We start from the raw sequence: 10,804 nt of genomic DNA on the forward strand, positions 1-10,804 counted from the left end.
GATTCTCTCCCCCATCCCACCAGGGAGGAGTGAGCAAGTGGCTGTGTGGTGCTTAGCTGCTGGCTGGGGTTACACCATGACACTTTGTCACACTTGCTTTAGACTATGAGCACCTTAGGCTGGAAACAGGCACCGAGGAGCACGTGGGATTCTGCACTGCATTTGTTATAAAGCACGACACTCAAAGAGTGACCAGTACTGATAACAGCAGTGTATTCTTTTCTCCAAAGCACAGCTCATCAGTAAAATAGTTAAGTGAGCTCTTTGTCTGGCTACACCTCCCCCATTCTCCCACTTCACTATTTACTGAAAGAATTTGAAAGGCTCTAAGAGAAGATAAAAAACCTCATATGTCATAGTCTTGGTAGGCACTGCTTTGTTAATTTTAAATACTTAGGAACTTCAGGTGTGCAGGCAGCTCTGGAAACACTTCTCACCTTAAGTGTGATTCCCCCCTGCCAGAAAATAGAAATCCATTCGTTTTGCACAACATAACAAGTGTCTTTGTCTCAATCTCTGTAGATTTATGCTTTTCAGGTATCCCTGAGACAGGTGAGGAACTAGTAGCAGCAGTAGAAGCTCTCCTTGCAATATCAGTCTTTCTGTGACCACATCTCAACCCTGATCTATAAAGAAAAGCCACTGCAGGTAGAAGACAGCCATGCCAAAAAAACACCATACAGCGACTACATATATGATAACTTTTAACCATTGTCCTGTAAGAACTGGAATAAGCTGGAAGACAAAAAGAGATTGCCAGCTCCCAAGAAATGTAAGAACATTCAGTTATGGCAGGTCAAGCACAACTGGATTTCTCAAAGTTATACATATTTTTTGAACATCTGAGCATAGGCAAAACTTCCTTGGGGGTTTGCTTTCTCCTGTTCAAGACATTATACTAACCAGAAACACATCAACCATAGGTCATGGCTGCCCCATGACTTCTGTAGATACAACGTAATCATGCTCCTGAACAGAAAAATCCAAGTTATATTTCACCAAGGTGACTAAGGAGAACCTGGGAGGCAAAAGGAGAGGTAGACAATTCAGGAAAAGGTGGTTCAGTAGCACTTTGTCCCCAGTAAGTACTCGGGCTCTCAGAAATTGCTTCAGGACAAGGTTATAGGGAAGAATAGACGTAGTGATTACAGAGAGATTAGTCGTGCTGTGGTATGTACGTCACAAGCCCTTGGGAATAAAGCAAGCTTCTCTGCATGCCGAGCTGATAAGCAAGCTCATTGTAGGTACTAAGTTAATTAGTAGCAGTCTGGGCAGGAGGTAGAGTAGATAGTGAGATGAAACAGGGGAAAGGTGAAATGCTTCCTAGAGACTGAATGAAGAACAAAGATCAACAATGAGATCCTGGAAGAAAGAAAGAATGAAAAAAGGAAATCTGTGGTCTTAACTAAAGAAATCTACCGTTAAATGAAGTCTGGTCCCCACAGCATGATTGAACAACAGAGAACAGAAAGCTTTCTATAAAAAACATTTCTACTGCACATGAAAGGGAGATAGTTTAGGATGACAGTATAAATGTCCTTTACTCTCCCTGACTTCTACCCCTTGTTTCACAAGAGTGATACCTCTCAGGCCTTTCCCAAGCCCCTCTGCATTTTTTAAATCTTGTCATCACCGAAAACTTCTTGATGGAGCTACGTGATCAATTTTCCTTTGTTACGGACCCCCCCACACTGTAACCAATGACAGTCTGACCCAGACTATGGAGACAATCAAAATGGCAGACAGATAAAAATTTCAGAAGTCCTTCAAAAATGCCAAAAGGCCTCACAGAGAAGCACTGCATTGCTAGAAATCACATTGCAAAGGTTAGTTCATAGAAGTTCATCCTGCTTTGTATCCTTAGATCCACAAAGCCATCATTCATAAACATGTTCAACTAATGCATTCACAGCTGCAGGGCAAAGTATCATTCTTGTAAATGTGTAAAAATCATTCCTAAAGATTCAGCCCAGTCATCCATGCGACTCCATGGGTAAAATATATAGGAATTACTCTGAACTTCAACTGAAATAAACGGAAGTAATACAAGCAACAACTAATGCAGCAGAGATATCTACCATTTTTAGCCTTTTTCATCCTGATATTTCACAACTATGTCTATAAATATTTTTTAAAAATGGTGCACCAATCAAAACTACTATACAAATTTTCAGCAAAACCTATATCTTTCTATCTATCCACAAATCAAATATAGCCTTCCCAGTCACAGAGGTAGTTTTCCACCAAATAATGAAGATTTTTTTCACCTTTCTGACTTTCTCCTAACTTAGCAAAAAGGTCTAGCCCCAAAGCAGTTTTTACGTGCCTACTCCCCACAGCAGAATGTGCAGACAAGCAAAGTGTCTCTGCTCCCTCTACACAGCCTACAGAAGGATAAGTACTTTCTGTACTTACAAGGTACTTACAAGGGGGATTCAACAACAGTCAGATTGTTGGGGGAATTCCACAATAGTCAGTGTACTTACCAGAGCTGGGAGTTGCCTAAAGTCATCAGGCTGAGCTGGAAATCCCTGATACAATTAATAGGATTTGCTGAGGACAAGATGGGTCTTAGATTCTACACCTTTCTGCAGGGCTTGCTCAACCCAACAAGGAAGAACTTCCTTCTACTCCAGTGGTTTGGGCTGAGCCGATCAAACGGCGCTCACTGCAGCTCTGGAAGTTATTCCCACTCTTCCTCCCTTTCCCTCCACCACTCTAGCTATGCATTCCCATTGCTTCCCTTGAGTGGAGATCTGGTTAGACAATACTTTGATGACAAGATTCAGCCCACTAGTTCACTCTGGAAAAATGTAAATACTTCCCCACTAGCTGAGACAGCTGATGTGGCTCAGCAAGAGATCAGCTGAGCACTAGAATCACTGCAAGGAGGATGGGCTTTGACAGCTGGGAGATGGAGAAGAGGCCGGAAGGAGGAAGGACTACCATATTCCACAGCAATTATCTATTAGGTTTGTTTAGCTGCCTCATCAAACCACACTTTCATTCACTACTTCAAAAAGTAGAACCATCATCTTTGAAAATAATTCTTTTAGTAGTGATGCTTTTTTATTACAATAGCTCAGTAAACAACACTTAGCCAGGGTCTGTAGTGTATTTTAATTCCTTCCTCAACCCAGTAGGATATAAATATTTTATCTGTAAGGAACAGTTCTAACAACTAACAGCTACCCCGGTTAGAAGGAAGTACTGAGGCGTCCAGATTCCACCAGTCAGTCATGCTTTCCGTGCAGAGAGGCTGTGAAACCAGTTTTGTCAAATTTTCCTTGGCACTTAAAGTGTTCTCAACACTAGGCAACCCCAAAATGGAAAGATCTGTAAGAACCAAATCAGTTTTCCCATTTAAATGATAGTCTTGCAAAATCACACACTACACACCAGAAGCCTGACTTCCTCCTCTTCACATGAATGTTAAGTCTGCCATCCTCAAAGGAATTCTTTTGAAAATGAAGAACGGATAACAATCAGAGCTGAAAGTCTTTTATCTGTCAGCAGCCAAAAAGGCAGGTATAAGGGAAAAATACTAGAAACATAGAAATGTTGACAAGTCTAGGCTGGAAGGGGAGATCATCTGGTCTAATCTCTTACTGAAAGTAGAGCTTTAGACTCAGCTGAGTCTCGAATATTTCCAGGCAAGACGATTCCTCCACTTCTCTGGGCAAGTAATTGCAACGTTTCGCTGTTTTCACATTGAAGACTTTTTTTCTTATATCCAGAGGCACTTACCCTCTTTCCTATTGCCTCTTGTCCTGTCACCATGTACCCTCATGAACAGTACCTCCATCCTCTCTGTAACTACCTACTAGACATTGGAAAACTGTCAGTAGACACTCGCCATCTGCCCAAGCCTTCTAGGTTGTACAAACTCAGTTCCTTAAGTTGTCAAAATTCTCCAACCTTCAAATCTTGGCAGCAATTCACCAGACCATATCCAATTTTTAAATTTCTCTCTTGAATTGAGGGGACCAAACGTGTACACAGTATTCCAGGTGTGTCCTAACAAGTGCTGAGTACAGTGGAATAATCACACCCCTTGATCTGTTGACTATGCTCTTACTGATGCAGCCGAGGACACAGCTTGCCTTCACTGCTTCAAGGGCACACTGCTGACTCCTGTTGACCTTGCCGTTCACCACGACCACCAGGTCTATTTCAGTAGAGCTGCATCCCAGTCAGTCAGACCCCAGCCTGTACTGCTGCTTGGGATTATCCTGTCCATGCATGACTTTACATTTATCATTGTTAAACCTCATGCAATTCTTGTTGGCCCAATCTTCCAACATGTATACTATTAATAAACATTTAGCAGTAAGACATCTTCCTATTACAGACAAACATGAGCTGCAGCCAGCTCCTGGAGGCAATTCATGCTATAGTATTTGAGAACTTCCAGTGATTTTCAGACACACACGAAACGTTCAGATGATAACAGACTTCAAGAAGTAATTCAGTACCTGTTCTGTTGCTTATCAGTACTCCTCATTCCCAGATATATCAGGGAGTAAGAAGGATTTTAACCCAGCCCTCTGTGAAATAATAACCCATTGCCTTCTTTTTTCCTTTTGTTTGTAAAATGAAAGAGGGCATAAACCAACATCTGATGAACAGCACCCAATCAGGATAGGAAAATGTATGGATTTACAGTTTGCAGAACTCATAAACAGATTTATGCATGGGCCATGTGATGTGGGCTGGGCCAGCAGTCCTTCCTGCTTTGTGAGGCAGAGATCAAGATTCCTCTGCTAACGCAGGGGGAGAACATAATTTTCAGGGCAGAGTTTCTCTCATTAAAGTAAAGCAGACCAAACAGATCCGACACAGGTAAGCACTCCCCCACTGCTCACTCCGCCCTCTTTCCTAATGAGTTTCCTGCTTTTGTGGGACAGACCTAGAGGAGCTGCAAAAGAGTAGAAGGTATGTGATCGTCTAGAAATTGCTTTGGATTCAGAACCTGGAAAAATGAGGTTCTCGTTTTCCACGCAAAACTCGTACAACAGGATCTTCCCATCCATAATCTAGTTACCAGCTTTTAGTTTCAAAAGAAATCTTCATTGTCTCCCTACAAGAAAACTCAAAAGGAGGAAGGGAGAGTTTTCACTGGTGTCCCATCCTTAGGTCAGAAGGGGAAGGAGCAGGGACAAAAGAGCTTGCACATTTTTACTTGTGATGAAGAGAGAAGTTAAAACATGACTGTTCCTACCTACCGAAACCTCCCTCTGGTAAGTATACGCTCAAAGCTGACCGTAAAAAAGGTAACAAGAAGGTAATCTGTTCAGAAAGAATGTGTTTCTTTTTCTGGCATTTGTATATATACATTTATCTATTTTTGCTGTAACAAGGGAATGCATTTAGTGTGCAAAAGCACACAATGTAACATGGAACTATATAAAACTCTATATTTGTTTGGAGATCCATATTCATAAAAAATATGCCCACTGTGTCGTGCTTTTTTCCTTCAAAGGGGTCTTCATCAAAACAGTGGGATATATGTAGGTTAGTATAACACATGCAAGATGACTCCTTGATTATGGTGTTCTTGAACACCATAGATCCCTGGTATTCATTCCATATTGACTGAACACAGTGACAATGGCTGTCACTGTGGGGTTTGAAATTTTTTGCTGTCACTGTCATGTGATGGGGTTTGGAATGGGGGTCAGGAGGGGCTCTTGTGTTTGAGAATGGTGCAAAAACATGGTGCACATCAACAAAAAAAGAACTGAGGATATAGGCAAATATTCAAACGCATGCCTACATTTTGCAAAAACAGATATACCCCAGCTATATCTAAACTTAAAATAATGTTATTGCTATAATGCTACACTGAAGTTAGACGCTCAATTTACTGGGGCAGACAGCCCCATTAATAAGGCTAGTTTTCTTCCACGATCTGAACTAGTAGCTGAACCTTTATTATGCAATGTACAAATGTCCTAGAATTAACCTTTAAAGTTGTTCTTCGTTTCACTTTCATAGTAACCTCAAATCTGCATCCTAGACTGCTCTAAGTTCTATTAAGAAGCTAGACCTTTTTAGATAAGCCTGGCAATAAGTGCTGATGGTCTATTTATGCATTTTATGTTTTGCAACCCTGTGTCCAAGCATTCCCATTATTCTATATGCATTCACATAGGAAATTCTAGTACATTTACACTGGCATGCATTTATGCACAGATTTCCCGGGCTTATTACGCATGTGCATAGCTGCGTGTTCTCATGATGGCATGTACTCGAGTATGTATGTTCTTATTTTGGTCGTAATACTGATAACGTGTTTGTATGCTCATGTTTCATGTTGAAAAAACTATTCCGTCTTCCACAGATGTCTGTCCCCTTAACTGCTCATCTGTTCTCAACTGTCTGCTACCACCATCTATACCACCATGTGGTTAGAGACACACTGGAAGAACATCCGCCAAACCTTGTTGCTTCTTTTCACTGCTGCTCTTCTCATTGGGGTCACCATGCTGGCCATTTCATCTAACATCAATCCAGTAGGCTATTTCTTCCTAGGGGTAGGGGGACTGTGCCTGGTCGGCTATTTGCTGAGTGTGTTTGTCGAGTGTTACCTGAGGAATCAGCACCGACGTGACGCAAACGAGATACCTCCAAGCAGACAAAGCCCAGCAGGGTAAGCAGCAACCTGGTTATTCCTTTTACTTCATCTCTCTCTCCTCAGATATGGCCATTTTACATACCGTTTTGCTGCCCTTCCCCTAGGGCACCAAACACAGACTCTATTCCGGAAGACAAAAGTTCTTTTTAGGTTGTTTTCCTTCATTCTCCAGGTGGAGGTTGCAAATGCCTATGCCACGCATGTCCTTTATCTTGTCCAATATATATTTTCTTCCCCCTGGGAACTGATCCACTAACAATTTACAAGGTTAAACAGATCCAGGCCCAGTTTTATTTTTCTTTGAGTAATCAAGTCTTGCCAAACAATGAGTCAGACAAGGAAAAAGAAAAAATGCTGAAGCAATACTGAATCTTAGCTGGGTTTAGCTCTATAAACCTTATCTCCAGAGCAACTGTTCCTCGGCAAACTTTTAAAAAGGAACCTGTGACTGGGTGTGTTTCCAGTCTTAAAAATCCAACTTGACACTAATAAGCCCTGATTTTGAGAGGCTCTGAATACTCCCACATCTTTTTGGCTTCATGGATCTTTGCAGGTTTTCAGCATCACCTAATTTAACCCCAATTTGCCTGCTGTAGTTCAAGAGTTTAACTTCATTTGTATCTTTGCTTCCTTGTCTGTATCATCCAGATAATCATTATCCACATCCATAAATGACTTGACATTCTCAAATACAAGGTGTTGTAGGAGGGTAAAAATGTTATTACATGTTTATTTTTAGAAAGAGTACATAAAAAAAAGTCTATACTGGGCTTTGCTAGCTTGGGGGCATACTAGAAGAAAATTAGTGTATATTTATTTAAAAATATTACCTAAGTAACATTTTCCTCTGCAGACATTCTTTTTAACACAGAATAGTTAGTCCTTGTTTAAACTAAATGAAAATACTTAATTTTCTCCACTTCTTAAAAATAGATGAACATTGAGCTAATGTATTAAAAAAGCAAGGTCCTGTTTTATTCTGAGAAACAATTAGTACTTAGTCATTCTTAGTAATACATTTTAACTGGTAGGAGATATTAAATGAGGGACATCATCCTTAAGGTCCCTTCCAACTTGAGATATTCTATGATTCTATGATCAAACTAAGCCTAGGACACTGAAACCCAGTGTGGGTTATTTTACTTATTCTGGGGAGTGTGGGAAAATGGTGACATGAGCCTTTCTCTAGACCAGGAAGCAAGACATTAAGTCGGCTGGACAAGTGATCTGATCCAGTGGCAGAGTATCGCATACGATAATACCACATGAGATATGCTGTCTCAGTGCCATCTATTGATTTTAGCACGGTCCCTATACTACCTTATCCAGACTACCTGCCTCTGCATAAACTAAGCAGTAAAATAACGAGTGTGACTGCCATTTCTCTCTTTGTACATAGGGTGAACGCTGCCTATGAAGCACCCACCTATGAGGAGGTGATGACCACATCAGTTCCAGCAATATGGACAATTGCATCCAATCCAGGCTTAGTGCCCTCACCACTGAATGAGCCTCCTCCTTACAACGTGGTTATTGAATCATCTGCCCAAGAAGAGATTATGGTGGAGGCTCTCAGGGTGTCAGTGGCACCAGACACAGGGCACACCTCTGAGACAGACAGAGGCTCCAGGATGCAGTTGCAGCTGGTGCTGCCCCCAAGACTGCAGCGGTTTGTTTCAGACATCCATGATGTGAAAGGTACTGAAGACAGGTTTGAGCCACTGGAGCCACTCACGCCACCACCGGCTTATGAGAGTGCCATCAATGATGAGGTCTTTGAAGATGCTTTCCAACCCTCCGTATTATGATTGATTTCACCTTCTGTGAATGCAGAACCAAACCCTCACCCCAATACAGGGTGCTCCTGAAGGGAAGGTGAAAGAGCTGAGATTTTTCACACCTGAAACTGTAAAAGTTTGTCTCACCTCTCTTTGAACCAGAGCTGAACTACAGACACAGCTTCTGATGTCACTATAATCTTCTTGCACAAAATATAAATCAATGCAATACCACAATGCTTTGTCTTGGCAGATACATAAAACCACTGCGAGGAAAGTTGTGTTATATACAGCAACAATTCTCAAACTGGAGATACACCTTTATGGGGGAGAAGAGTGAATCATGAGAAAAGACAAGAATGCCAAAGGACCTCTGAAGAAGGACTGTAGGATGCAGCCAGGAGAAGCTGCCTGAGAAAGGGGAGGAATAAAAACAGCACTAAGTAGGTTCTGCCTGTGCATTACAAACAGCCGTATTGCTGAAAACTGTGCAATCATCAGCCACCCTAAAATCCCGAGAGACTGAGGCTGCAGTTCCCTGAGTTGCTGTTTTGCAGCAACACAAATTTATGGTCTGCACTGTTTGTTGCTACACCTCTGCTGCACTCACTCCGCATCCTCAGCTGTGCTGCACCAGAGCGTGACTGAGGGGAGGGTGGCTGTCTTCATTCGGAAGCCGGCACCACCCGATACCTGTCACTTGGGGTTGAAAAGCTGACGGCAAGCACGGCACCACGAAATTACTTCTGTTGTTCACAAGGTTCTCATCCCACACAGCCTCCAGGTGGTGGACAAGAGGGAGATAATAGCAATTTTTCTCCTGTAAGAGAGGCCGGCAGTAGGATACATATACACACACGTATCCTCTGCCTGGACAACCAGTCTTCGCAGCTCTACAGGAGCGTGTATTTCTCTGCAGTACTACAGCCCCAAACAGATCGCTTGAGATACTTTACTGTCATCACGGCAAACATTTGCACAGACAGGTCAATGCTCCTCCAGTTCCCCGTAACAATGCTGTGCAGGGAGAATTCTCTCTGGACTCTGGAAGAGGCCAGTCTGTCTGCTGAGGCCACAGCTACAGCGGAGAGCACCTGAAAATAGCAGTGCCGAGGCACACGTGGTCTTCATCATGATGGCTTTAGGTTGGAGCCAGGTTCTAACTCGCACTGATCAGTGATGCTGTGCAGTCTTTTAAAAAGTGTGAGTTAAACTGATGGGCTCTGCAGCATTAAAGTGGTCTGCAGTATGCAAAGAGATATTCATGTCTGGTGAATGTCCAAATAATAAAAGAACATAGTGGTCTGAATCGCCTATGAAGGACAGCACCAATCACCACAGCCTTGTCTAGTACGACAGTGTAATTTTTAATTCATATGAGGAAACATCAAACCATGGGCTAGAAGCAAATGAATTATTTTTTATTGTTTGATTTATAGTTAAAAAAAGATGACTTTTTATGTTGTTTATAAATAAATGGAACTGCGCTAAAAATACCTGGTGGCATCATTAATTTTTCCTCCCAAAAGAAACACCCCACAAAGCATGCTTTTGCTTGCATTCTGCTTATTTGATAATCTTGGCTTAGAAAAAGGAGAGGAGTTCCATTTCTACATCTACAGCTGAATCACTTTAATATCATTAATGATGAAGCAACTATGATACCTCTATCATAAAAGTATTATGAGAGACAAATTTGCTGGTAGAGGCAATGTGATCTTTTTAAAGCAAATAATTTCTTGCAACTCCCTCCTGTAGCTGCAAAGACAAAAGAACAAACCACAACAAAAAGCAGTACAGGTGTACCACACGGGAACAGAAACTTAGGGTCTAAGCAGGGCAACCCAGGACCTTTCTGAGTGCACCAAATTGCCAGGAGCCAGGAAGAAGTCCAGGTGACCAGCACAGATAAAAACTAGGCAAAACAAAAAATTGTCGCCAGCTACAATCACTAGGAATTTGTTTTCAGCATCTGTGAGGGTTATTCAAGCCTTCGGACTTGTGTTAAGTTTTAGCATGTGGAACTCCTCTGCACCAAGGAACAACCATCGGAAGCTTTACGTGACAACAGCTGTAAATCTGCTTCTGCTAAAAGGATGCTCACTTACTTTTCCCTTCATGTTTCACGCGTGCTCTGCATGCCCGGTGTGCTCCCTTTCCTCCCTTTCAATTACTGACCGTCACTTGAGCCATTTCTTGATTTCAGCTGATTTCACCTGAAACCTACGTCAACAAAACATATGTAACAAAAAACTCTAAAAATGAAACAGGAACCCCAGGCCGGGTATGCTTGCAAGGAAAGCTGCGTGCCTGCTCATTCCACCCGCACGCAGAATCCCCCCCACGACTCCGACGTGCAAGACTACCGCCCCCTCCGCCGCCACCCCGG

The 10,804-nt window shown here is 42.2% G+C and overlaps 1 protein-coding gene across 1 annotated transcript; it reads left to right on the forward strand.

The window, feature by feature from the left end:
* Positions 1–6,404: 6,404 nt before the first annotated feature.
* On the forward strand, positions 6,405–8,445 carry TMEM139 (transmembrane protein 139). Its single transcript, XM_075168900.1, has 2 exons — positions 6,405–6,652; positions 8,037–8,445. Exons 1-2 carry the CDS (start codon positions 6,405–6,407, stop codon positions 8,443–8,445), a joined length of 657 nt encoding a protein of 218 aa, XP_075025001.1.
* Positions 8,446–10,804: the final 2,359 nt, after the last annotated feature.

Source organism: Calonectris borealis, chromosome 1 (assembly GCF_964195595.1).
Source record: "Calonectris borealis chromosome 1, bCalBor7.hap1.2, whole genome shotgun sequence".
Classification (NCBI taxonomy): domain Eukaryota; kingdom Metazoa; phylum Chordata; class Aves; order Procellariiformes; family Procellariidae; genus Calonectris; species Calonectris borealis.

Coding starts and splice junctions, on each gene's coding strand:
- TMEM139 (XM_075168900.1), top strand. CDS start 6,405: ATGTGGTTAGAGACACACTGGAAGAACATCCGCCAAACCTTGTTGCTT. Junction 6,653..8,036: donor AGCAGACAAAGCCCAGCAGG/GTAAGCAGCAAC, acceptor CTTTGTACATAG/GGTGAACGCTGCCTATGAAG.